Below are 26,694 nucleotides of genomic sequence, written 5' to 3' on the forward strand. Positions count from 1 at the left end.
ATAGGGAGGAGCAGGTGGGAACCTAGGGGGCAAGAGGGAGAAGGGGGCAAGGAACGGAGAGGAAGGGAGGGCGCAGAGGAGGAGGAGAGTAACAGAGAAGGAGAGGGAGCTGCAGAGGAGGAGTCTCCATCCTCTCATCAGACCCACGTTAACATGAGAAAAGTGACACAGCTCCCTGGGCCAGCCCCAAGGCAATCCAACCCCAGGGTGGTCTCTGACAGGTGCCTCAGGGATTTCGGTGGGAGAGAAGGACTGGCCTCCACGGAGATCAGGGCTAGGACCCGTGCCCCTGCCCCATGTCACCCACTGTGCATCCATCATCCACAGCATTGACCTGAGTCCTTCTGAACCAATGACAAGTCAGTCCAGCAGGCTCCGGGCCGCCGGCCATACGCTGAACATGTGCTGAATGCCCAGGTGACATCCGGGGCTTCCTCTTGCTGTCCTGAAGTACTTCCTTCGGGAGCTCAGAGATCTAGCTCACAGACTTTTATCCTCACAGACCCGTCCAGCCTGTCCCTTTTAAGCCAAAGGGTCCATGGGGTGCCTGGGTGGCTCAGTCAGTTAAGCGTCTGCCTTCAGCTCAGGTCATGATCCCAGGGTCCTGGGATCGAGTCCCGCATCAGGCTCCCTGCTCAGCGGGAAGTCTGCTTCTCCCTCTCCCTCTGCCTGCTCCCCCTTCTTGTGCTCTCTCTCTCTCTCTGTCAAATAAATAAATAAATAAAATATTAAGCCAAAGGGTCCTAATCCTTGGTGTCCATCCCCACAGAACCACTCCTGGATCTGAGGAAGGAAGAGCCTGAGAGGCCAGAGCCCTGGGCCCAAGTCTTGTTCATCCAGTGACCCAGGCAAGTCACTTCATCTCCTGTAACCTCAGTTTTGTCACCTATAAAATAGGGACAGACCAACGTACCTCACTGGCCCACTGTGACAACTGGACGAGACAGGGCGCACGGCACAGCAAGGCTCCGCACACCCGTAAGGGCTCCTTAATGCCATGAGGCGTGCGGCTGAGCCACGCTTAGTTTTACATCCTAACACAGGGCCTATGACAAATGCAGGCAGGGCCCAGGAAGGGGCTGGGAGGTGCAACCCAGGGCCGGCTGGAGCCTGGGGCTTCCCCCGCCCCTCCCCCAGAGGAGCAGCCTCTGCCCCAGCCGGACAGGAGCACCTGACTTCCAGCGGACACAGAGCAGACAGCGAAGGCTGCAGTGATCTCCCCAGGGGCCACCCTGAGACCCTCACCCAGCCCTGGCCACACAGAGCAGGGCAGGGGTTTGCCCACCAGCTGACCTTCTCTGAAAGCAGCCTACGGGCAAGGTACAGAGAGACGGTTCCACTACCTAATGGCAAAACCACCAGTGGCTCAAATCCACTGCCTCTCTCGCCCACCATTAACTTTCCCCCACGGCTCCGCAAGGGGTTCCAAAGATGAATGAGTCACAGCCCTGCTGGCGCCCTAGTGAGAGACATAAACATCCACATAGTCACCTCAGCGCCAGTAAAGAATATGGGAGCAAGAATATGGGAGCATAGCACAGAACACCTCCCTCCCCAAATCCGCCAGGCTGTAGGCTGCCCTCTGAGGCCGTGCCCCCCTAAGGCTGCCTGTGATGCCCATCCTACCCAGTTTTCTTGGACTCCTATGCAACAAGTTTAGGGGAACAGAGGTGAGTTACTTCAACCCCTGCCCCACCCCCACCCCAACTCTGAGCCTCTGCTCTCCTCAAGGCCAGCTCGGGGACTGTGGGGCTACGGTGTCCCAAAGGCACAGGTTTGGGCTGCAAGGACAGCAGGGGGCAGACCCTTGAATAGTAAATCCCTCCGACGTGGAGGCAGGCACAGGGACTTTGTGTCTTTGGCTATACTGCATGTTCCTTCCAGAAGGATGCAGTAGCAGGTGGCACTAGGAGACCTGACTGGGGGAAGGGGCACAGACAGAGGGAGAATGGCAGCGAAGGCAAAGTTCATCCTTCTAGAAATTTCTCCCAGAGGGGTTCCTGCCCAGGCAGTTGGAAGGAATTATCTTCCTCCTCTTCCTTGCCCACCTCTGTCCCCACTCCCAAAGCTGGGTCTGGCAGTCCCAGGGACCTACCAGTCTGGCCTAGGTGCCGGGGACCAAGCCCAGGATTGCATCCATGGCAACACTGTGTCCTCTGCTTCTGTTCCTGGCCCCAGCCCCAGATCTCAGTGTCCTTGGCCACCTCCCTCCTGGCTGGCCCACCTAGTAACTCACTCCTCTTCCCCTCCACTCCTTGCCGCCCCCTCATCCAGCCCTCCTATCTTGCCTACCTATGACTGTCAATGGTGACAAAGATCAAACAGGTCTGCAGGCGTGTCTCCCTTGCCAACCAATGTCTACCTGCAGTCCCAGGTAGAGGCCTTCCCAGATCACAGGGCTCATCTTCCCACCACCACAGTCCCCAGTTAAAGGCCCTCAGTGGCCCCTCCACACTCCCCATCTCAGCCTGCTCATCAGATTGCATTCCCATCCGTCCTTCCCATGTAAGTACCTGGTGTTCTCACCCAACCCAGGGCCCGAGGCTCCTCTAGACCAGGGAGCAGGCAAACATTTTCTGCAAAGGGCCTGGTTAGTATTTTAGGCAACTCTGCCTGTAGCACATGGATTATACATAAACAATGGAGTGTGACTGTGTTCCAATAAAACTTGATTTATCCAAGCAGGTAGCAGGCCAGACTCCCTAGTGGACCTGTTCTGTGCTATGCTGACTGCAAGCCCTTGCTCCCACGTGCCCCTCTGCCTGGACACCCCCACCCACTCTGCTCCAATTCCACGGCGCCACATACTCAGCACTCCCTGTTCTCCCAGGCCTAGCAGTGGGGTTAACTCGGCCCGTGGGTCCTCTGCTTCCACTCCCAGTCCAAAGTAGCCTCCCTCCTCTGGATCCCATGTCACTTTCTCAGTCTTCCTGGTGTGCTGACAGCTTCCTCCCCCAGCTATCTGAGCATGCATCGTGCCCATCCTACCAGCGTGGGGCCAAGGTACTGGCCAAGTGAGCTGGTCAGCCTCAGAGCCTGGAACAGAGTCACACGCAGTAAGAATCTATGTTGAATAAATGAATGAAGGTCCTGATGGACAAATAAATAAACGACTACAAGGGGAACTAGAGCAAGGGAAGAAAATAAGGACTGCATTCAAGTCTTTCAAAGCTTGGAAAGGAGCCATATTAGTGTATCAGAACTGTTGGACACACTGCCAGGCCTCTCTGATGCCCACGGGCCTGGGCAGAGAGATCCATCCCGACAGCAGGCAGCATGAGGAGGGGACAAAAGCGTCTGAGGGCTGCTGAGCCTCTTGTAGGTGCGTGATGAGTGGGGCTTGCATCAACCCTTCCAAATGCATTTCTAATGCTCCCACATGTGATGGGAAGTATCAAGGGTAAGAGCCAAAACTGGCTGGCAGAGACAAAAACAGCAAAGGAGACTGTGTGGCCAGGGCCCTGCAGCCCCGGGAAAGGCGAGACTTGAGTCCCAGCATACTGGCCTAGAGAAAACCACAGGGAATGCCAAGGACACGGGAAACAAACCATGAGCAGAGAAAGCAAGAGCCCGCTGCCAATCTCGCTGCGTCCCCATCCACACGGCACCGCCCTGGTCCAGGCCCCATCATGTGTCAGAAGAGCCTTCTAAACAATCTTCACGGATCCTCCATAGAAAGACTTCTTCACCTCCCTACCCTCGTGGCAGGCACACAGACAGCAGCTATGAGAAGGAGGGAAGCTGAACAGAGTTGCCTGCAAGCAAGAACGCACACAGAGCCTGTTCTAGAATGGGGAGCAGGAAGTTCCAATGAACCCCATGAACTGGGGACTCTGGGTTCTCTCCCTCAGCCTCTCTGGAGCACCCACTCAGTGCCACGCACTGAGCACCAGGGTACACAGGGCAACAAAGAGGGTGAGAGGCAGCCCCTGTCCCTCAGGGATGTGCACCTGCGAGAGGGAGCCAAACACCTCATGATGGGAGCTCAAGTGAGGCGAGGCAGGAGCAGAGTCAGGGGGAACACCCCGAAAGGTGAATCCAAGCAGGAATCACCAGGCAGAGAGAGGAAGGACAGGCACTTGGCTCCAAGGGACTGACAAGTGCACAGGCGAGCATCTTGCTCACCGCAGCCCTCAGGGGACAGGATGGCTAGGCTTCAGATCAGGGAGGGGACTCACATAGGGGCGTGTGTATGCACACACATATAGGCAAGGCCAGAAGGGAGGGGGAGAGACCATTTTGCACGCATTTCCTGCCATGCTTTCTCCAAGTTCTAGAGAGTTCCAGGCAGGCAGGGCTGCCTGGAGCGTGGGCTACAGTCAGGAGTGGAAGCATAGGAGAACAGGACTCAAAACAGCATCCAGGATGCCCAGACACAGGGCCAAGTCGGGGGCCTCCTAGCCCCTGGCTCCTCTGTGGACACCCATATTTTTGCTCGGCAGCCCCACGATGTGGACAAGAGTTCTTCCAGCTGCAGACCCCGCCCCCCACCATGGAAAAGCCCTCTAGGGTAGCAGATCTGGAGGAGGATCCAAGGCAGTGCACCCAGAGGAAACTGTTCAGGAGCTGCAGGCTGGGGGCTCTGGACAAGTTACTATCCTCGCCGAGCTTCCATCCTTTGGGGTTTTAGGAGGAGATCTCAGAAGGCCCTCTGGTCCTTATGTCCAATCACTTATGTGGGGTCCCCAACTGGCTGCCATCTCTGGGTCAGTGAAGGGGGTCCCAAAGGCTTCCCCAAGGGCCTGGGCCTATTGATGGGGAGGAGGACAGAAATAAGTAAAGTGACCTTGCCTCTCCCTCTCCAGGGGCTGTGTGGGGTACACAGTCCCCCCACCCTCTCTCCCACCCTGGCCTCAGCCTCTTGTCTCTGCCCTCACTCAGGGACCCCCTTCTGTAGCCGTGGGTGACTGCCACTCCCAAAGCCCCCACAAAGGCCACCACAGAGCCATTCCAAGCCAGCAGAGCTGAGGGAGAGGGTACGAGCTGGGGAGGGGACAAACCACCCACACGAGCCTCCAGCAGGAAGGAGGACAGGGAGGAGGGTTTATTCACTCTGCACTCCCAACATCTGGCACAAAGTAGTAGGTGCTCACTGAAGATCGTGATGAAAACAGAAGCAGGGGCCCTTCCCCTTCAGGTTCAGTGAGAAAGAACCAGGTATGATGGTTGCCCCACCCCACCCCCGGGTCTGCATCTCTTCCTTTTCTCCTGGAATGGCCATTCTCAGCTGTCCTGCCCACAGTGACTTAGTCACTAGACTGTGAGTGGGCGGTCACGGGGGCCAGGCCTGGGGAGCCCCCTGCCAGTCAGCCTCCCCAGCCCAGCCACCCCCTCCCACATCCGTAACACCCAGCACGCATGGAGCTCTGCTCTGTGCGCAAGCATTTCCCCGTACATTAGCTGACTTGCAGATCGTGTATTAACTCCACTGGAATCAAACCAAGCCTAAGACCAGCCCCCAGATGGTGAGTCTGCAGAAAACCAGGCTGAGGCCAAAAGAAACCAGGCAACAGTTGAGCAAACTGCTGAGGGAAAACCGGGGGGGGGGGGGCGGGGGGGAGAGTCAGCCATCAGGCCCTGAGCAGGCTGCAGTGGGGGCAGGAGGCCACGGCCTTGAACTCTTCCACACCCACAGTGAGTCACAGCAAGCGTCCTGGAAAAGCTCAGCAGCCACCTGCTGAGTCACATCTCCCCGTGTAAGCCGGCCCCGAGGGACTCAGGACATGGGGGCCAGGGCAGCGCCTGGTCACCTGACAGGGAGTCCAGCCCTGACCAACGAGCTGCCCAGCACTCTAGCATGAAATTGAGGTGTACTTGTGCAGCAGGCCCCGAGCCCCCGCTGGCAGCCACTCACGCATGGCTAGTGTAATTAGGAGCTGCCCAAGGGTGAAAGAAACACCTCAGCGCAGATCCAGAGGGGTGACCTCATGGAGGGGTGCAGGGCACGGGAGGGCCCACCCTGAGTCCGACACGAGGGTACTTGGAGGTCAGCTGTTACAGCACAGAGGGGCCCACCAGGAGGGAAGGGGGGGTGGGCTTCCCAACCAGGACGGGCACCCGCACCTGCTCCCACGGTACAATGGGTCCCAGGGCACCGGAACGCCTCCCCCAGGCCCTGTCCCTGATCAAGTCCTCATCCTAGCACTGGGGTTTTTCCAGCTTTACTGAGGTTATAACTGACCATCAAAAATTGTATATATTTAAAGGGTACAACCTGATGACCCAAGATACATATACGCATACTGTGAAATATTCACAGCCAATCAACATATCCATCTCTCCACATCTTTACCATTTGCCTTCTCTTTCCCTTTTTGTGGTGAGCACACCTAAGGTTTACTCGCTTAGCATATTTCAAGTACACGGCAGGTCACCGTCAGCTAGTCTCACGGCCGTACACCCCCCGTGGATGCCGTGAGCCAGCCACCCCCTCAGACCGTGTCCTCACTGCCTCACAGCCAGGCCCTGCTCTCCCCGCCCGACTGTACTTCAGAGCCCCCCAGCCTTCTTGGGAACTCTGGGCCCGACTCCCCCACTGTACCCCACCACCCTCAATCTCACTGATGTCCTTCCTCTGTGCTGACATTCTGCATGAGGACCTCTTTTGCACTCTGTTCTAGGGGTGTGTGTGTGAAAGAAAGTGTATGTCTGTGCGTGTATGTGTATGCGGGCGAGAACGTGTATACGTGAGTTGAGCGTCGGAGAAGTGAGTTGAGTGTGTGTGTGACAGTGTGTGGGTGTGTTGTGTGAGTGTCCGTGAGTATGGATGCGTGTGTTCTGACTAGAACGAACCTCCTAAGCAAAGCATCTACGTAGCCACTGGCAGGAATGCCTGAGGGCGGTCAGCAGCAGGGAGAAAGGCTGAGTGGGGAGCCCTGTGACGTGCCCCCCCACGGTGCCACACGTGTCCCCTGTTGTGGTACTGACCACAGCCCATGCCTGATGCTCGTTGATTTGTTTGGCCCCAGACAAGACCATAAGGGCCACAAAACCCAGGACTGTGTCCGTTTCATTCACCAGTGTCTCCCTTGCACCTCACGTTCATCCTGGCACACGATGCATACATAACACATGCTGGGTGGATGGATGGATGGACGGATGGACAAACCAATGAGCATCATGGGTTCTGGAGTCTGACATAGGTTTGAAATCTCATTCTACCACTAACCAGCTGTGTGACCTTGGGTATGCTGCCCAACCCTCCTGGGCCAGTTTCCCGTGAGTAAAACAAGGAGACCAACACCTCACTGTGTGAAAATGCAATGAAACAGGTAGAGAATCTGCTAGCACAACACCTGGTAATTAGCAGATGGTTTGTAATGGTAACGCTTACATTTCTCTGGAGCCCCATGGCATCTAGCACAATCCTCTGATAGGACAGGTGCTTCATGCTTGTAAGGTGAATGCCCAGGGAACGTCTACACAGAAAACTAGACCCCAACAGCTCCTCCCTGCCTCAGGGTCCCGACCCAAAGGAAGGAACTCTCGCACCCGGTCCCTGGCCCCCGGTTTGCTAATGTCCCACCCCCACCTCTGGTGTCATGGTGTTTCTCTAGGCCCTCAGCCTGCCCCCGGCTCCTTTCCCCCAGCTGCAGAGCCACGTCTCCTCACCTGGACAGATGTGCAGGTGGTGATGACGCTGGTCCCCAGGCTGGTGCTATCGCTGAGGTCATCTGGCAAAGAAGGTGTTTTCTCCACCCGAGGGGCCTGTGTGGCCTGGAATGAGGGGCTCTTAGGGGACAGGTTCACATCTGTGCCGTTGCCAAAGGCCTGGATGGCATTCCCTGTGGGGGGAGAGAGCAGGTAGGCGCAGAGAACTCGGGGGCTGCCCCTCACATCCCAAGGCCGCCTTCTCTGGAACAACCCAGAGCTGGGGACAGGCTGTGGCTTGTCCTAACTTAACTTCTCCAGAGCTCCTTCTCAGACACTACTGACATCTCACATGTAGAAAATAAAACAGCAAAAGGGAGGTTGGAGAAGACAAAGAAACCACAAGAGAAAGAAATGTGGAAGAGGAAGGGAACAGGGGCAGTGGATATGGGGAGCCTGGAAGGAGGCAGCAGGCTGGGCCTGGGGCACCCGGTGCCGCGGACCACTCCCCCATACCGATCCCCCACCCCCCAAGCCCCGCTTGGCTCCTGCACAGGTTCTCCTGGCTCCAGGTTCCACTGCTGGCGTTCCAGGAGCCCCCGACTCAGCCCTCCTCCCAGCATGGCCTCACCCACTCCCACACCCTTAGCACCAATGCACTGAGGACTATATAATGGGGCCTTTCGGACAAAACTGTCCCTAAGACTTGACCCTGGAACAAAGTGCCTCCAGACATCTCCACCTCCAAGTCCAAGACGCACCTCAAGGTCATCATGTCTACGCCCCAACTAGGCATCGCTCCTTCCCGTAGCATCACCGCTTTCTGGCCACGTGAACAGTCTTGGAGGGGCCAACTCTCCCACCCAGGTCCCACACTGTGCCTCCCTGACCGCCCACTTGCCACTGGTGAAACCCACCTCCTAAAGATCTGTCCACTCCATCTCCCCTCGCCCCTCCCCGCCACTGCTCTGCTTCAATCACACTGTCCTCTCCGTGAGCAGGCCTCTGCCCTCTGAGCAGACGTGTATTGGGTCACCTGTCAGAACCACATCCCCACCCCTCCACACCAGAACCAGAGAGTGGGCCTTCTGCAATGCGGGTCTGGCACAGTGCCACTTGCTGACGCCCCTTCAGTGGCCTGCACCACCATCTCCACCACATGCAGGACCACAAGATCCTAACACCTTTAGGACTGCAAGGCCCTTCGTGAGGAGGACTCTCCCTCCCTCTCCAGGTAGCTCCGGGCATCCTCACACTCTCTAGCAAGACTAAGTGGTCTGCAGTTCCTATAAACCACCTCTGCCGAAGGTGGACTGGCATGCCCTCCCTGCCTCGTCAGCTGACAGATGCCCACTGTCCCTCAATGCGCCAGCTTCTGAGAAGCTTCCAGGGCCTTCTTCTCTGGGCTGACTGGTATCACCGGTCTGGGCTCCTGAAGAGCCCGGTGCAGACCTCCACCCTAGCATCTAGCATTCACCCCATCCTGTGATCGTAGTGACCCCCTGATGGTGTACCTCCATGAGACTGTGAGCTTCTCAATGACAGGCACTGTGACTCATCTCTCTGAATCCCCAGTGCTATAAAGAAAGGGAGGATGGACTGATGGAGTGAAGAAAGAAAGGACAGAAGGAGGGAGGAAGGAGATTTTCAAGTGGGTGGGAGATTGAGCAGATCAAGGCAGGCGGGACTTGTAGCCCACCTCTGTAGCCTTTTGAATAGCAGTCCGAAGACTTGAAAAGAAACTCACCAATTCTAAGGGGGAATGGATCCTTAAAGGGACAAGTGACAAATGCCGAGAAGGAACCTGGCTGAAGCTGTCAGGATAACAGACCAGAAACTTTTGACCCTGACTTGACATAGGTTCAAGACCCCCAGTGGTAAACTGAGGCTGGCCTACTGACCATTCAGGAGGATGGAGTCTCCAAGAGCACAAAACCCAAGGTCTCTGTAGGTTGCTGGGGAAGCCCCATATATCCCACTGAGCATCCCGGCAGAGAAAGAAGGGGATGGCTAAGGTAGCTGTGAAGGGCCCCTCTGGGACTCAAGGGGCACAGGGAGGAGCTGGTAGGACTTACGGAGGCACGGGTTCTCAGTGAAGTCCCTGAGGAACTTCTCACACTCCTCCTCCATGTTCCCACTCCCACGACAACTGCACCAGGGGGACACCACGATGCCAGTGGGGCTGGAGTCCACGTAGTTGGGTGTCATATCAAACCCTGGGCAGGGAGAAAGGGAAGGCAAAGGAGAGAGGAACAGTGAGGCCTTCTCTTTGGGCCCTGGGCCCCAGACACAACAGAGAAGCAGCTTGGGAACACCCCTCCCTCCAACCTGCCCCCGCAAACACACACACACCCCAACTCACAAACACACTCTGAGCATGACTAGCTCTGCGACCAGGGGACCATGGCCACAGGGGGCAGAAGGGTGCAGACACCGAGGACAGAGCAAGACAGCAGAGGATGTATCCAGGAGCTGCCCCCACCCTGCTTCCTGGAGCGTGGGCCTTTGCATTCTCCACCAGAAGAGTGTGTGGTCTAGAGCCAGGGAGACGAAGGTCCGCATCCTGGGTGTAGATCCCAGGGCCAACATTTACTAGCTAGGTGAACCTGCACAAGTTACTCAACCTCTCTAAGCCTCAGTTTCCCCATCTATAGGATGGAGATACCAACCCCTCCCTAGCAAGCACTGGTGTGAGAATTAAAATAAGACAGTCGGTATATACCGCTCAGTGCAGTACCTGGAATGCCCGAACCATGCAATAAACGTTACTTTCTCATTTCAAAAGCCTTATAAGACCTCAGGGCACCCCTCCACCCATGATCAAGGGCTGACCTCTCTTCTGCTTTCCCACTGCAGAGAAGAGCGAGCTCAGGCCATCCACCCTCTGGCCCTGAGCCGGGTGCCCTGCCCGCGGGGAGCAGGGAGCAGGCAGCCAGGAGGCCCCCCGAGCCCAGGTGCACGGGGGCGGCTTACCAATCATGCCAGCGTACGAGCCCAGACACGCCTGGTAATTGTCGGCAGGGCAGCTGGTGAGCGTCTGGTAGGAGGCACGACAATTGGCGTGGAAGTCAGCCAGCCGGGACCTGGTGTCAGGAGAAGACCCAACGGAGAGAACAGGTTAGTCTGGCTGTCTTCCCACCCTGTCTGCGACAGGGCGGCTCCTCCCCGCAGGTCCCCAGGGCGGGAAGAAGCTAGGAAGATGGAGAGGACAAATACAGGGGGACCCAAGGCTTTGAGGGGCTTCAGGCTGGGAGCTCCTTGAGGGCAGGACTTCCTGGACAGCCAGGGACACAGCTGAGGCATGGCGGGCTCAGGCTGGACCTTTCAGTCAGAGGAACACGGAGAGAACCTGGGGTGGGTTTGCCAGGAATGCCCGGGACCAAGGCAGGAAAGTGGGCTCTGCTCTCTGCTTGGCCACACTCCTGCCCAAGGCCTTCAACACATCACTCTTCCTCCCTGCAAAATGTGCCACCTCATAGGATCTATCTGAGGGTAATGGGAGCCAGCCCCCAGGCAGGTTAAAAAAAAAAAAGAACCCCCCTAAGGTGAGACACCCATGGCTTTCTTGACTGGCCTCTTCTGAATCGGGTCAGAGCAAAGCCTCCCCTGCTGGCCCTCCCCCTGCTTCCCTGTCCCACGAGGGCAGAATCAGCCCTTTCTTTTCTTCCCCTGGTGACATCACCTGCCGTCACCCCTTCCCCTCTGTTGGCACCCATGATACTGCTTCATAACCACCTGGGCACCTCCCTCCTTGACCATGAGCCGCCTGAAGGCAGACGCTCTCTGACCCGGGTCTGTCTCCAGCACCTGATGTGGAAGGTCCCACGGAGCCCAGGGCACCCAAGTCTAACCTTCCCCAGCACCCGGCTCCCATCAGGGTGGGGATGGCCATCTCACCTCCCCCCACGCCCTGTCATCACTTCCTATAGGTGAGTGCCCTTTGCCATGGGGTCCTCATGTATCATACCATTTGTGTCTCATAGCAGCTCCAAGCAGGGAGGAATAAGGTCTTGCTCACTGGTATTTTCCCAATGATGGGCACACAGAAGGACCTCAACAAATAGGTGCTCATTGAGAAGGCTGTGGTAGCTACAGGAGGGGCCAGAACCCAGCCCTTGACTCCCTGCCCCCACTCTCTCCACACCATAAGGTACCTCACGAAGCCATCCCAAAGGGTGCCCCAAATTCAGCGTCCCTGGTCCTCCACTGGAGCTCTGTCCCATCTGAGAAAGGAGTGGGTAGAGACAAGAGGTTGAGAGGAACACCCTCAGAGCAGATAGCTGTGTGTGTCCCACCACGGGACATATTCTGGTTTGTCCTGAGGGGTGCGGTTTGGGGGAGAGGAAGCTCTTCAGAGGAATTCAACCCAAGGATGCCTCACACAGAGGTTTGGGAGACAGAAGATGAGCACTAAACTAACTGGCCGGGGACCAGGGTTCTCACTTCAGCTGTACCCCTAATTCACGGAGTGACTCGGGCAAGCCCTTACATCTCTGGGACTCAGTTTCCTTATTTATCAAGTGAATAGAAAGTGCTCTTCGTAAAAGACATTTTCACAGTCTGGGCAGATGAACAAGTTCCGTAGAGGGATGGTGTTGTTGGCTGCACAACAACGTGAATATATTTAATGCCACTGAGCTGCACACTCAAAAATAGTTAAAGTGGGAAGCTTTATGTAATGTATAATTTACCACCATAAAAAAATGATTTAAGAAAAGATACTTCCTCATTCATCCATTTATCATTCAATCCTCACAAACACTGAGATCCGAACTCTTTGAGATATGACAAGCAATTGTTGTTACTATCCCATGTTACAAAGGAGGAAGCTGAGACTCAGAGAAGCTACTTGCCCAAGATCACAGAGCTCCTGAGCAGGGGGGCCAGGCTCTGCCCCAGAACTAAGGACAGGGTGGGGGCCCTTTCCAGCAGGTCTCACTGCTCCCACGCAGAAGCCCTTGAAGGGTCCTTCCACAGCCAACATCCTGCATCCCTGAGAAAAGGAAATCTGCAGTTGTCTTCCCTCTCACTCCTGCCCAGAAAGACACCCTCTACTCCTCACCACCCAGCCCCGAAACAGAGAGAAGCAGCATTTCTACCCACGGCTTCAGCCCCTGCAGAGTAAGACCTGGTCTTGAACGGCAAGAGCGTCTGTCCTACCGTGTGCCCTGCACGTGCACGAAGGCGCTCTGACAGTGTGACTGGGGTGGCCTCTGCCCACACCCCAGTCCCCCAGAGACTTGAGGGGGGCGGCAGGGACTTTACGAGGTAGAGGGGATTTGGAGGCAAGTGAAACAACAGCTCTAGGCACATGCTGTGGGCTGAAGTGCATCCTGACTCCCAGTACCAGTGATGGGACCTTACTTCGGAATGAGCTCCTTGCAGGTGCGACTGAGGTGAGGGCAGAGTGGATGAGGGTGGGCCCTCAAGCCAATGACGGCTGTCCTTATAAGAAGGGGGAAAGGGACACAGACATAGTGAGAACACATGTGAAGACGGAGGCAGAGACTGGAGGGACACACCTGCAAGCCCAGAAGGCCAAGGATTGCAGGCAACACAAGCAGCTAAGAGAGAGGCGTGGAACACATTCTTCCTTGGAGCCTTCGAGGGCAGGGTGTCCTGCCGACACCTTGATTTAGGCTACTGGCCTCCAGAACTGTGAGAGATTAAATTTCTCTTTTAAGCCTCCCAGCTTGTGGGACTTTGTGACAGCGGCCACAGGAAACTCTTACAGCCCCTTCAGGGACTTCACTGGTCGCTTTGGCCAAGTGCCTCCCTCCAGAAGGAGCCCAGGGCACATAGTCAGGGCCAACGCTAAGGAGCGCTGCAGGTGGGCAGCATAAAGCCAGAACGGAGCTCCTGCGGGGTGTGAGCAAGGAAGCTACTGGATAACAAGCCAAGCCCCTAGTTTCCATCTCCTCCCCACCAAAGGCGTTCAAGTCATCTCTTAGCCCAAATACAGGAGTGCATTCCTATGCCACTTGATCACACTAAGGCCTGACTCCCTCTCAGCGCCTCCCCAAGGCCCACCTGCAGCCCTTCCCCCTGAAGCCCTTTCTGAGCACCCCGCTGTGTGGATTTCTCCCATCTCCATAGTCCAGCTACACAGAGAGTCTGGACCATGCAATTCATACTGAACTGTAGAGAGATTCACTTACCGCCCTATTTGGTCTCTCCAACTGGAATGTATGTTCCCAGAGTGGCAGACTTTACTGATTTCCTCATCCTTCCTCTAAACACGTATTGAGCTCCTGCCACGTGACTGACAAAGGATGGGAAGGGTCTGCGTGTCAGTGCAATGTCAGAAGGGAAATCCCAGCTCAGGGAGTCAGGGCAGAATGGCCACCAGGCCAGGACCCAGGGCTTGAAGAGAAGCACAATGCCCACTGCAGCAGACCTGAGGGGAGCCTCCCAGGCAGTTCCACTCCCTGTGGGCACACGGGGCCTCCTTCCCTTCTGCGAGGTGAGTTCTCCACTCACTGACACCGGGAACCTTGAGGATCTTGCCTGGCCCCACCATCCACGAGGCCTCTCAAAATGTCACTGGGCCCCACAGGCTGGAGGAGGTGCAAAGCATGAGCAAGGAGAATGTGACTGTCCACGAAGAGAGACAAGGCCACTGGACAAGAGATGAGAGAAAAGGAAGCCAGAAACTAGAAGGTGAAGGAGCCCCAAGTGAGGGTGGGGGGAAGGGCACATCCAGCTGCTGGGAGATGAGAGAGTATCTGTCCCATGGCCATTCTCTATCGCTCACCGCTGAGTGACCTTGGGCAGGCCTGTCATGGCTCTGAGCTGTGTCCCCAGTTATCAAATTGGGTGAGCCATGCCTGCCCATCTCCCTCACGGGGCTACGTTAGATAGCTGGGGCACTTAGAGGAGAAGTCACCTCATCTTCCTTCTCTATCCAGACATCTTGTCCCCAGCACTGTGCCTGCAAAGCACCGGCAAGTGCAAACAGGGAACAGTGTTTCTTGTGTCCAGTAGAGAAGAAGAAATACCTGTTCAACCTGGTTAGGTGGGTCTGCATCCCATTCAAGGCAACCTGGAAAGACGGCCCCCCCTCACCCTGTCCCTCACCACGAGGCTCCAGAGTCACCCTGCTGGCCCCAGGTGCACGATGGCCTCCCTACCCCACTGTTACTCTTCATGTCACTCTGAGGACACAGGAAGAGGAATACAGGCCCCCGAAGCCAGGCAACATGCACGAGGCTCCTTTGCCAGACCCCTCAAAACCATGGCCTACTTCCTGTAAGCCGGCCCGCCGGCTCCGTTCAGAGCACAGGGAAGAGAGGAGGTAGGCCCGGGCCCAGCAGCCAGGAGAGGGGCAGGGAAAGGGAAGGGCCGTGGTAGGCCTTCTGGAACCCTGCGTTTCTCCGTTCTCAGCGTCAAAGCAGCCTTGGCAAGAGAGAGGGCCAAACGGGGCCAGTTAGGAGGATGCCACGTCCAAGTCTCCAGAAGGTCTTTGATTGCTCCAACTGTCTGCCCCTCAAGACAGGCTGAAGTCCATGGCTGCGGCCCCCTCTGTCAGCATCAGAGACCAAGTGGTATCAGTTTCCTTCAAGCCAGCAACACGCTGGACTCCAACCCCCAAGCAAACCAGACCCATGAACGCTCCTGGCCCAGCCCTGGGAGGTGCATTCTCCAAGGCAAATGTTATCCTTTTCATGATGCACAGCCAGCTACCGGGGCCCCCTGCGCCATCCTCGGCCCCTACTGCAGCTCTTCCCTGCAGACACTGTAAGGCCAGCCCTCTGGACTGCTAGGAACACGCTTTTTCCTTGGCCCACCCGCATCACTCTGCCAGTTCCTGCCTTTAAGAATCCCCACAAGAACAACGGCATAAAAGAAAGCACGAGAGAAAGAGAGACAGACAGACAGATGAAGAAAAGCACAGAGAGCCAGCAAGAGAACCAATATGAACACAAGCCAAGTCCATCCCAGTGAAGTGAAGGCTGCCAAATGAGCTCAGGGGCAGCAGGTGGCTCTGTCCGAAAAACACAAACCCTCTTTGAGCTGGTTTCACCAGCAGCTGTAGCCTATTCCATCACAGGGAAGCGACAGGAGAGGCACGGAGAGACACTTGACCCCCAATCTGATGAAACAGTTGCCAGATTAAATACAGGATGTCCATTTAATTTGAATTTCAGGTAAACAATGAATTTTTTAGTGTAAATATATCCCATGAACTATCTGGGACATACTAACGTTAAGCCAAACATAACTAATACTAAGAACTTTTTCATTGTTCACCTGGAATTCAAATCCTGAATTTTTATTTGTTAGATCTGGCAACCCTATTTGATAGGAAGATGTGCTCTCATAGAGGGAAGAGGCAAGGCTGGATGTGCAGATCAACCCACACAAGCGGAAATCACCCAGACAGGAGAGGTGGGGTAGCCTTCCTACAGGTTAGCAGTTCTCAAAGTGTGGTCTACAGAACAACAGCATCAGCATCAACTGGGAACCTGGGAGAAATGCAAATTCTCCAGGCCCACCCCAAACATACAAGATCTGAAATTCTAGGGGCAGGGCCCGGCCATCTGTTCTTTCACAAGCCCTCCAGGTGATCCTGAGGCACACTGAAGTTTGGGGATGTGCCAATCTGCACAGGCTGCAGAGCGGGGCTTCTGGGGACCCGTCAGACCCCACTCCCTGGTCTCAGCTTTAATTATCCCCACTTTAGAGGCACCTGGGTGGCTCAGTCAGTTAAGCGTCTGCCTTCGGCTCAGGTCACGATCCCAGGGTCCTGGGATTGAGTCCCACATGGGGCTCCCTGCTCAGTGGGGAGCCTGCTTCTCCCTCTGCCCCTCCCCCCACTCTCCTACTCTCTCTCACTCTCAAATAAATATCCCCAATTCATGACCTAGTCAGGGAAGAAAGTAATGCTTCAGGCCACGACCTGAGAAGGCTCTTGGTCACGAGGCAAAGAGTGCTTGTGTTATACAAACACACACACACACCAATCCCCACACAGACATACACTTACACTTGGATATATTCTTCTCGGTTCTGTGCTTTGGTCTTAGCCAAGAAAAATTACAGGAACCTGTACTTGCCCTTGATCCAAATTATAAATACTTTCCCAAACACATATAGTTTCTCAAATCTGTCTACCCTAAAATAATAAAAGGTGAATCACTGCACAGAATCCCAAAGCATTCCAATGCCAGCCAGTATGTGGCTTTTTGGTTTGAAGTTCTTGTCAGCTTCCCAAAGTTCCCATTTATCAGATTATACCTGTTATGCTACTGCCATGGAAACCAATGGGATTCTATCGGTCTATTCGATCTATTCTATCTTCTTCTATAGAAGTGAAGAAGGAGAAAAGGAAGCTAATATTTATTGAGAACCTATGATGTGGTAGACATTGTTACCTCATTTAATTTTCTGAGCAATCCCACAAAGTAGACGTATTACCCAGCAAGGCCACAGCAGCTCTGAGAGGCAGGCCACACAGCTTATATGCCCGACAGCCAGCACACCAAGACCAGGCACCTGCTAACGAGGACACGGTCTTTTCTCAGGCTCTGCTGACGATGATTCCAGAGGCAGCCACCAGCACGGCCTCACGCAAATGAACAGGGCACTTGAATATTTCATGGAGGGGAAAAGGGGCTCCCAAGAAATGCAAATCACTCATGATAGGCCTCATAGACAATTTATGGGAATGCAGAGAAAACGGCTTTAATAGACCCAAGTGCCTCTGGAATGGCTTTCTGAGTCCCCCTCCAGCAGTGCAGGGCTTGGTTAAGTGGGTTCAATGTTATGTGACACTGAGAAAGGGGAAAATGGATTTCACCCACATGGCTGCTTTCTGACACCTCCAGGGCTCACCGTGGACAGCCTGATCCTCCGTCCTTCCCAGGACACTGCCACCACTGATTTCATGAACTCAAGTCCCAACCTGGCTTCCTTCCCTTCTGTTTATTCTTCCAGTCTGCAGTGAATATTTATTCTATCTGCCCAGAATAGCAGCTCCCCTGGGGGCGGACTGAGGGAAGGGACTTCCTCCTCCAGCCAGGTAGTTCTAGTAAAGGCTGTCAACCATGGCACTGTACCGTCCTGGGCCAAAGGTGGCCACGTGACCCAGGCTGGGCCAACCCTACAACTCTGTCCCCGGCCACCCTGACTAGTGCTTTAGGGATAAGGAAGTAACACAAGTGAGGCTAAACAGCGTCCTTCCCTGAGGTTTTCCTGATGGAGCTGTCAAGGAAGAACATTCTTTTCTCTCTGGTTATGAGACACCATAGATGTGAGCCCAGATAAATCAGGACCACAGTTCTAGCCTCATGGTCACAATAAGAATAAACATGCAGCTAACCTGCAGAGAGAAGCAGAAACGAGACAAGGAGAGACAGAGACAGGCCTATTTGTATCTGAGTCCTGGAATACACTCCTACCCTTTCTATATTTTATTGGAAGCCAATAAATTCCTTTTTAATTTTCTTAAGGTAGTGGGGCTCTGTCCCTTAAAACAGAAAAAGCCTTGACTAATGTGTAGCTTTACTGTCTGATTTTATATGATCTTCTCTGTCCAAGTTCAAAGCAACCAAAAAAGGCATACACTGAAAAGGACACAGATTGAAAACCAAACCCACAAAGGGTCTGACTAACCCGTGTGAAAGCCAGCATTGCAGGAGCACCTTAGTGAGAGCTTTGGAAAACAGATGCTAATAAAATTCACGAAGGAAGATGGACCTGGCCTTGGATTCTTTCCCCAGCTTAACTAGAGGGAAATGGCTCAGATGGATGAGCCACAGAAAGCTGCATTGCTATTAAAAATGACAAGGATGTAGATTGTGCCAACATATGAAAATTCAAACATGAAATCACGTGAAGGGATTAAAAATCAGGAGACAATACAGTCTGTGCACCCTGGTTGCAAAAACAGGGAAAAAATGGTAAATATATAAACTAATGAGATCCAGAAGTAAATTTCAAAGATGCTAATAGAATACACTGTTCATTATGTTCTCTTTTAATAAAGTTGCTTTAAGATTGCAATTATTTCTTCAAGTTTAATTGAATGAGGCCTCAGGAATCCTGAGTTATTATAAACAATGATTTTTCTAAGCCTTTGTTTAGAGAAAGTGTTACTGGTTCCAGGAGCATCAGCAAATTTAACTGACCCTCTGTCCCGACAAAGAGGCTGAGAGAGAAAAGCTACCATCTCAGAGAACCGGCTCCGCACTCCGGGGCAGCTCCAATACCTAGGAGCTTACAGGCTGGAGAAAGAAGCTGGTGCCAGGCTGAGAAATGCAGACCAGGCCCTTCTGGACACAAACACGACCCCAGAGCAGGCTGCCACAAGTGGAAATGTCGGCTCTCCTCCCACAGGAGGTCCTGAATTCTTCAAGAGGCCCTCTCCCCTCCACTCCAGCCAGAAGCACACTCGGCCACAAGGTCCAATTTTGACATCTCGACTGCCGACTGAATTTGAGGCTTGGCTTTAGCTACTCACTAGCTGTGTAACCTTGAGTAGGTCATTAAACCTCCATTTCTTCACCAGAAAACTGAGGTAATGATAGTATTTACCTCATATGGTCATGGCAAGGATTGAATGAGAAGATGTCCAAAGAGCAAATGTCCATAAGTACTTGGACGGTGCCTGGCACATAGCGGATGCCCCGGCCGCGTTTGCTGCCGCTGCTGTTGAAATCAGAAGACCCCACTATCCACTCCTGAGCACGCAACATGGTGCCCTCTCCCTTCGGGCCCAGGCACACAACACCTCGGATCTACTAAAAAGCACCTTCTGCATTTGTACAGTGTCACACAAAGTACTTCTCCTGACATCCTCACATTTTACTCTGACGACAGTTCTCTGAAGCTGGGGTTACTACCTCTGCTTTACAGATAGGGAAACAAAGACCTAGAGAGGTTAATTAACTCAGTTACTATCTCAGCAGCGAGGCCAGAAGACTGAGCTTCAAATCTTAGCTGGGAACCCATGGGTTTTCCCTTCCATCATGCGGCCCGCCCCCTCACCCTCCATCTTTTTCCCAGCCCACCACCCCCTCCCCTTCTCCCAGCATTCTGAAGCCACAGAACAAGGGGGGTTTGTTTCTCTCTGGTGTCACCCAAGGGAATCAGTGGTGTGCCACCTTGCTCCTTGGCCCCCCTTGCCATTTAGCCTGGAGATCCCACGGCATCCCCCTCTCCCCTCCAGGTGAACCTGGAGGGCATCCGTAAGAAATGGCCTAGGGAGTGCTGTGGTTGGAGCCTCTGCGCCTCCAGCTGACCAGAAACAATCAATTAGACCCAGGCCACCATCAAGAGACAGCTACACCAACCACAGTGGTCAGCCCAAGCCTGCTTTGGGAGAGGATCGGGAGGGTCTGGATGGCTCTCCCACCTGGGGCCCAGAGATGGAAGCCAAGACCATCTCCATCTTCCCAAGACCACCACTGGGTATACTCCTTCATGTCCTCTGAAAACACAAGCAGATAGGCAGATAACCTTTTCTCCATTTTTTCCCAATCCCTTCACCTATGTTCCAAACCTATTATTACCCAGTAAGAAGAGAAAAGAATTAAACATATGCATCATTTGATTTTAATTGAAGGACTGTTCTATTTCATTGAACTGCTAAGTAAGCTGAACAAGAGATTGTGTTTACATAAGCAAACCCCGAGTCACTATAGACTTGCTGTCACATTAAGTCAATACTTATGAAGGCTCTCTATTTAATTATTCAGTGAGGATTGACTTATTATTGTGTTAAGAGTGTGGTTAGCCTTGAGCTAGGTAGCTGGCCAGCTGAAAGATTTCTTTCAACTTTCTCTGAATGCTGATATGGTGGTTCTTGTTGGTGGTATGAGGTTAGGTTTCTTCCCTCTCTCTCTCCCCACCACTACCCTCCCTCCTGCTCCAGACCAAAAAGCTCCAGATCCACTGCCCTCCAGGTGGGCACAGCAGGCAATCCTGCAGGGCCAGGGAGCAGGCAAGATCCCAGTTCTCAGTGGCCAGCCACTCACATGGTCTTCCAGGGTTAGTAACCCTAGGAATTAGTCCTGAGATGCTGACACCTGAAGTCCCATTAGCTCACTTTCTCTGTTCTAGCAGTTCCAACATTCATTTTTCCCCTTTCTGACGATGAGGACCTCCTACTCCAAGACCCAGATCCCTCCCCATCTTTGTTATTCTCAGCATTTCCCCTCCCTTCAACCTCCACAGAATGTGTTTCTCGGCCTTTGCAATCCATCCAAGCCCTATTATTCCATGGCATATTGTTATAGAGATTCAGAGAGATTCTTACATCAAATAACATTTCCTGAAACCTAACATATGAGAAAAATCTAGACGTAGATGCTTAGCCTAAACTTCAGAGCAACAGAAGAGGCAGAACAGCATCATGGCTAAGAGCAAATCACCTTCAAACCCCAACTCTGCAAATTACAAAGGATACAATCTTGGGCAAGTACTCACCCCTCTGTGAGCATCCTAATCCATAAAAAAGGTCTAGTAGTTTCTGAGAAGGTAACCGAGCTTCCCATATTACACCTAGGGCTATGCCCTGCATGCTAGTATGCTAGGCTTTTATGAAGGGTCCATCATGACCTGGTGACTACAGCCCCACTGATGCCCCAGACTTCTTCAGCCCATCATGTACCACCCTGATCCCCACCCATAATCTGGACTCCACTGATGTCTATCCTCTCATCTCTCCTCACACTCCTCCTCTCTCCCACCCCAAACCTTGCAGCAATATCGAAGAGCACACATTCCCCAACCACGATGTTTCACAGATCCTTATCCTGTGGAGATGCTTCTACCAGGAATGCCACCCCCCAACCATGTCCTCCTTAAACTTCCCCAGTTCACCCTTCTAAACCCAGTTCAGTTGCCAGCTCCCACAGAGCACTTTCTGTGAATGCTCTGCTCCAACTCTGAACATGTTTCACAAACTCCAATTACTGAGTTTGCGCCACCAACCATATCACAACTTATACTTTTCATGTCTGTTTCTCCCATTAAACTATAAGCTCTTTCAGAACAGAAACAATCTTATTCATGTTTGAATCTTCAATGTCCAGAGTAGTACCTGACACCAAATAGGGACTCAACAGCCACTGGATAGAAGGAGGAAGGGAAGTAGGGAGGAAAAAATGGGTGAATGGATGGATGGATGGTTAGGTGGGTGGGTGGATGGATGAATGGATGGATGGATGAGTGGATGGATGAGTGGATGGGATGGATGGATGGACGGATGGATGGATGGATGGATGGATGGATGGATGGATGGATGGATGGATAGATGGATGAAGAGTTAGGTGGACAGATGGTTAGGTGGGTGGGTGGAGGAATGGGTGGGTGGGTGGGTGGATGGGTGAGTGGATGGATGGATGGATGGATGGATGGATGGATGGATGACAGCTAAATGAGTGAGTAGTTAGGTGAATGGATGGATGGATGGTTAGGTGGAAAGATGGATGGTTAGATGGGTGAGTGGGTGAATGGGTGGGTGGGTGGACGGATGGGAACTATTCTGGAGGCCTGGAAGACCTTCCTCAAAGCAGGAGGAGAGCCAAGAACTCCCTAATACCTCCTCTTGAAAAATAAAATTACTCCAGATTTCCAGCTGACAGCACAGCAAAATGTGTCAACATTGCATTAACTTAGGCACCAAGAAAGATAGCCCTTTGGTGGGTCTGTGTTCCTCCTCCTCCAATCCTGCCTGGTGGTTGTTAGGAATTTGGAAAAGTATCTTCGCTATCTCTGGTAATAGCCATCTGCTAAAGGAGGCCCCGGTGGCCTGCAAGAATTAACACACATCCTTAAGCACCACTCTTAACATGAAGAAGTACCTTGGGGCCCTAGAGAGAAAAACACAATGGGTCCCTGTGGAGAAAGGCTGGGTAAATTGCCCATTCTCAAACAAGCAGAAGAGCAAAAGGAGTCCGTGATGGGACCGAGTATTTGGGTCAAAATGCCACTGCTTACAAGCCATAAACCCTAGAACTATCACTGCATCTCTCCGTACCTAAGCGGCTCTGTGACATCTACACGGAAGAGTGGTTGGAATGAAACCACATATGCAAAAGTACTTTGCAAAACAGAATTCACTCTGTATATGTATACTCTTTTTTTTCTTTCGGAAAAATAAATAAAGAACAAGGCAGGACTATAGCACCCAAATTCTCTTCTTCAGCGGACTCAAAAGACCAGGTTCCAATCAATGCAGGCAGCCGGACCAGGGGACAGGAGAGGGCTGGGGTGGCGACGCAGGTAAAAAGCCAGCACACCACAGCCTGTGCCCACCAGGAAGCAGGAAGAACCCCATGTGGTTGGGGTCTGCTCTCAGAGAACACTGGGAGATCACACCCTCAGAGCCACAGAGCCTGCAGGGAGCCTTGAGCCCTCAGCCCCTTCCCCCCTGCCCTCCATCCCAGGCCTTCTAGAGTAGACTGCATGGGCAAATATTCTTCCAATCAGGCAAATATCTGGGCAGCTATGTCACCACTAGGAGTCTTTCTCATTATATAGACTAATGAGAACGCTATGCTTCTCGGGAGCAATTTATCCAGGCAACATCCATTATAAATGACATTTTTCCTGAACTAACAAAGAATGTGAGGCTGGGGAAACTGGTTAAAAGGAAATGTTTAGCTGATTCCAGAAATCATTCCAAAATTAATGACCTACCCTCTTGCTGGTCAGTGCTCTCTCTGTGCTCCGCCTCCCACCTGGATCCCCTGCCCTGGCCACCCACGTCCGTCCAGACCACCTGAGCCAGCAGGCTGGGGAAGGGGAGCGATGCCGGCTCCCAGGAATACCCTGTCTTAGGAGGAGAGCACGGTCTTGAGCAGGAGCATCACTGAAGCATAGAAGACCAGATTATTTGTGGTCCCAACTTGCTGAGGCAAGATGAAAAATACAGCAAACTGCAGTTGCTGAACTCAGCTTTTTTTCTTTTTCTTCCTTCTTTCTCCTTCGCTGAGGTTAGTGTTTTACAAAAAGGGCTTTAAAAAAATAAAATCTATAAATGAAGGGGTTCCAACCTGTCAGCTTAAGGTCAACCACACAGAATGCAGCATCCAGGGAGGAGAGAGCACAGCCATTTGGTTCACCCGCAAGCAGGACACTTACCCATAAACATGCCCACATGCATGCCCATGTGAGGGCCCTGCCACCCTGACACACGCCCCGTACCCCCCAACCACAGGCCCTTCCCCTATGCTCTGACTTACGTGGGTCCTCCCTGTTGCTACCCTCCAATTCCAAAGCAAATGACAACTTCAAGTTCCCCTCCAACATCAGAGAGCCGGGAGCCATGCCCCTCCCATGTGGGCGGTACGTGCAGCAGTGCTGATCACGGGGAGCTGCGGTCTTGCAATGGGTCAGCACGTATCAGGGCCTCCCAGGGGGAGTGGGCGGGATGGAAATCAAAGGGGACATGGCAAACCACTCAGGGAAGCAGATGGCCATGGGTCCCATGGGCTAGTCACTAGCCCCCTGAAAACCTCTACTGTAAGGCAATGAAACATCAAGACCCTGGAGCTTCTGAGAATTTGAACTGAAGCCTCTGGCTTCACCTGAGAAGAAGATAAAGTGGGCAGACAGACATGCCCACATGGCAAGAAAAGGATGGTGATTCCTATGTGAAGATATAACACCAGGTGAGGAGTAAGAAGACCCTTCGTGAGCTCATCAAGTATTTAAATGAATTTATCTTAGAATAAGCAGACTCTGGGACCCAGTCAAGTTCCTCACTGCTTCTACTGAGGCTCTCACACATACCCTGTGGGGCTCTGCCAAGGCTGAGGTTCAAATGATGGGGGACAGGACACAGGAGTACAAAATACAAAGGAAAGAAAAGCCTGAGTCAAAAATGAGACACAGATAAGGGCAGACACAGGAACAAAGGGAAGGCCATCACACCCAATGGTGGGATGCGGAGTAGGAAGTGGATCCAGCAAGGAGTGTGAATGAGTGGATTCTTGAGGCAGAATCTAGAGCGATGTCCCAGAGTCTGGATGCAACAAACAGAGGGCTTTCCAGAGCACCCATGCTCCAGCCCAAGCAGAAGAAAGCCCCTGAGGGGGTCTGCTACAGACTGAATGTTTGTGTCATCACAAAATGTGTATGTTGAAACTTAATCCCCAGTATGATAGCACTAGGATGGTGGGGCACAGTGGGAGAAAAATCACAAACCACCACCCAGACCCACCAGGAAATAAGAGGGGCCAGGGGCAGGCAGGTTCTGCTCAAAGAGAGCCACAAGAGAACTATACCACAGGGACAAAAGTCGATCATCCAACCCCAGGCCCCAAGAAGCAGTCCTCCAGCTTCCTGCAGAGGAAGGTAGCATGTCCCAGCAGGAAAGCCTGATGGTGTCCACGCATAGATGGTCTTCCAGAGGGCATGGTGTTTCATGGTGTTCTTTCTTGCTGTCCCTTGGCCTACTGGACATCCTTACGGGCAACCTATGTCTCATCTGGATATTGCTGGTGGTGATGTTGGTGTTCAAATAAAGAAGGAGTAGAATCTACCATTGCACTGGAATGAGGTGCAATGAGTTTTGATATATATGAATCTATGGTAATGAGGAAGGTAGACCAGTTGTATAGCTGACAGGAGAGCTATTCTTTGAATACCCAGTTGATATGCTCCTCTGTAATAGTGGGTCTGCAACTAGTGGGTAGATACCCAGGCTATCGAAGGCCTTAAACAGAGCCTTCTCAAACCAGGAGATAAACTGGGAATGGCAATTTGAGATCAGGTGGCTGATGATCTGTAGGCAAAGGATCTGCAAAGGGTGAAAGCTGCTATTTTAATGAAGGCGTCCAGGACCCCCAAACAATGGTAAGTTGATGTGCACAGAACTGAATATAAGTGAAATAAAAAATAATCATACCCCAGGAGGCATTCAGGAGTTCATAGGCTGCAACAGTCTCCCTAGCCTCCTGACCCACCTCTAGGCCCGAATATGCGTAGCATATCTAATGGCAACACACAGAGCGTCACTCCTGGTAGAAGGGGGACACATTCAACATCTTGACAAGGCGGTAATGGCCAGCTGCAGCGGGGCCATGGCCCACACATCATCTCTGGACGCCAGCCTTCCAGGCCAGGAGTTGCTCCCACTCACCTTTCTATAGCAGACCTTCTCAAAACCCATCCCTTCTGACTCCTCCTGCTTTGAAAAGGAGCAAAGGGGGACAGCAACAGGCACAAGAGAGAACAAGATGCCACCCCAGCTTCCATCTTCAGAGCAGAGCCAGCCAGCCTGGAGAAGTTGAAGAGTCAAAGATGAATACCACTTAGTTCATCCCAAAGGAGATTTTTGAGTTTCTCCCAGAATTGAGACCTCAGAGCTGGGTCCCTCGAATCCAGTTCCTGACAAAAAGCTAGACCGGCAGCAGCCCTGCTCCCCCTCCATGATATGGGCTGCTACCACCAGCAACAGGGGCCTGAAGAGGCTGAGAGGCTTCCAGGTCAGGGGCCAGAGTGGAAGCCTGCTTCACAGAAGCCCAGCACCCAGCCCAGAGAGAGGGAGAGCCATGAGGGAGCTGAGCCAGCCCAGGCACTCGGGATCTGAAACCTAGACCTTGGAAACCTATATTTTTATGCTGTTTCGGTTTTCTATAATTACTTCCTTTCAGTCTTGCCTTTGCATGTACTGAGGCCTACCAAACTAATACTAAATAGCAACAGCTAACAATCTGGAGTGTTTACTACGTGCCCTCGAAGCGCCTCTAAAAGCATTACCTTGTTTACCCCTTACAAACACCTGAGACAGGAACCACGAAATCCCCCACTTTCCAGAGAAGGAAACCCAGCCTTGGAGACAGGAAATGACTCGAGGCATGGCTGGAAAGTGCAGGGGCTGGGACTCGAACCCAGGCGAGTCCAAGGCTGCTGGTCCTTTCAGGGTTTGGATGGCTGCTCCCTTGTGGGATGGAGACTGCCCTCCGGGGTTGGCTAGGACAGCGACATCTGAGAAGGAGGCCCCAGGGTAGGGTGCAGGTCACAAGGGCAGAGCCAATGCTGCCTGAGCTGGATCACACCGGCCGCTTCCCCCCTGAGGGGATCACACCCAGGCTCCACCCAGAGGGCGCTGGGCTTGGCTGCCAGGAGGAAGGTGCACCCCTCACAGGACTA

The 26,694-nt window shown here is 53.1% G+C and overlaps 1 protein-coding gene and 1 long non-coding RNA gene across 3 annotated transcripts in view; both read right to left on the reverse strand.

The window, feature by feature from the left end:
- LOC145718469 (uncharacterized) overlaps window positions 1–26,694 on the reverse strand; it is a 436,241-nt gene that overhangs the window by 116,021 nt on the left and 293,526 nt on the right. The window lies entirely within an intron of this gene.
- The window catches only part of GFRA2 (GDNF family receptor alpha 2), a 137,652-nt gene that overhangs the window by 57,485 nt on the left and 53,473 nt on the right, over window positions 1–26,694 (reverse strand). For both annotated transcript variants that reach the window (XM_081809859.1, XM_081809854.1), the window contains exons 5-7: window positions 10,564–10,673; window positions 9,666–9,806; window positions 7,612–7,784 (exon numbers count right to left, since the gene is read on the reverse strand). In XM_081809859.1, the coding sequence (XP_081665985.1) occupies window positions 7,612–7,784; window positions 9,666–9,806; window positions 10,564–10,673 (424 nt within the window). The remainder of the gene's footprint in view (window positions 1–7,611; window positions 7,785–9,665; window positions 9,807–10,563; window positions 10,674–26,694) is intronic.

This window comes from Leptonychotes weddellii, chromosome 2 (assembly GCF_054177405.1).
Source record: "Leptonychotes weddellii isolate Sample4059 chromosome 2, ASM5417740v2, whole genome shotgun sequence".
NCBI classification, from domain to species: Eukaryota; Metazoa; Chordata; class Mammalia; order Carnivora; family Phocidae; genus Leptonychotes; species Leptonychotes weddellii.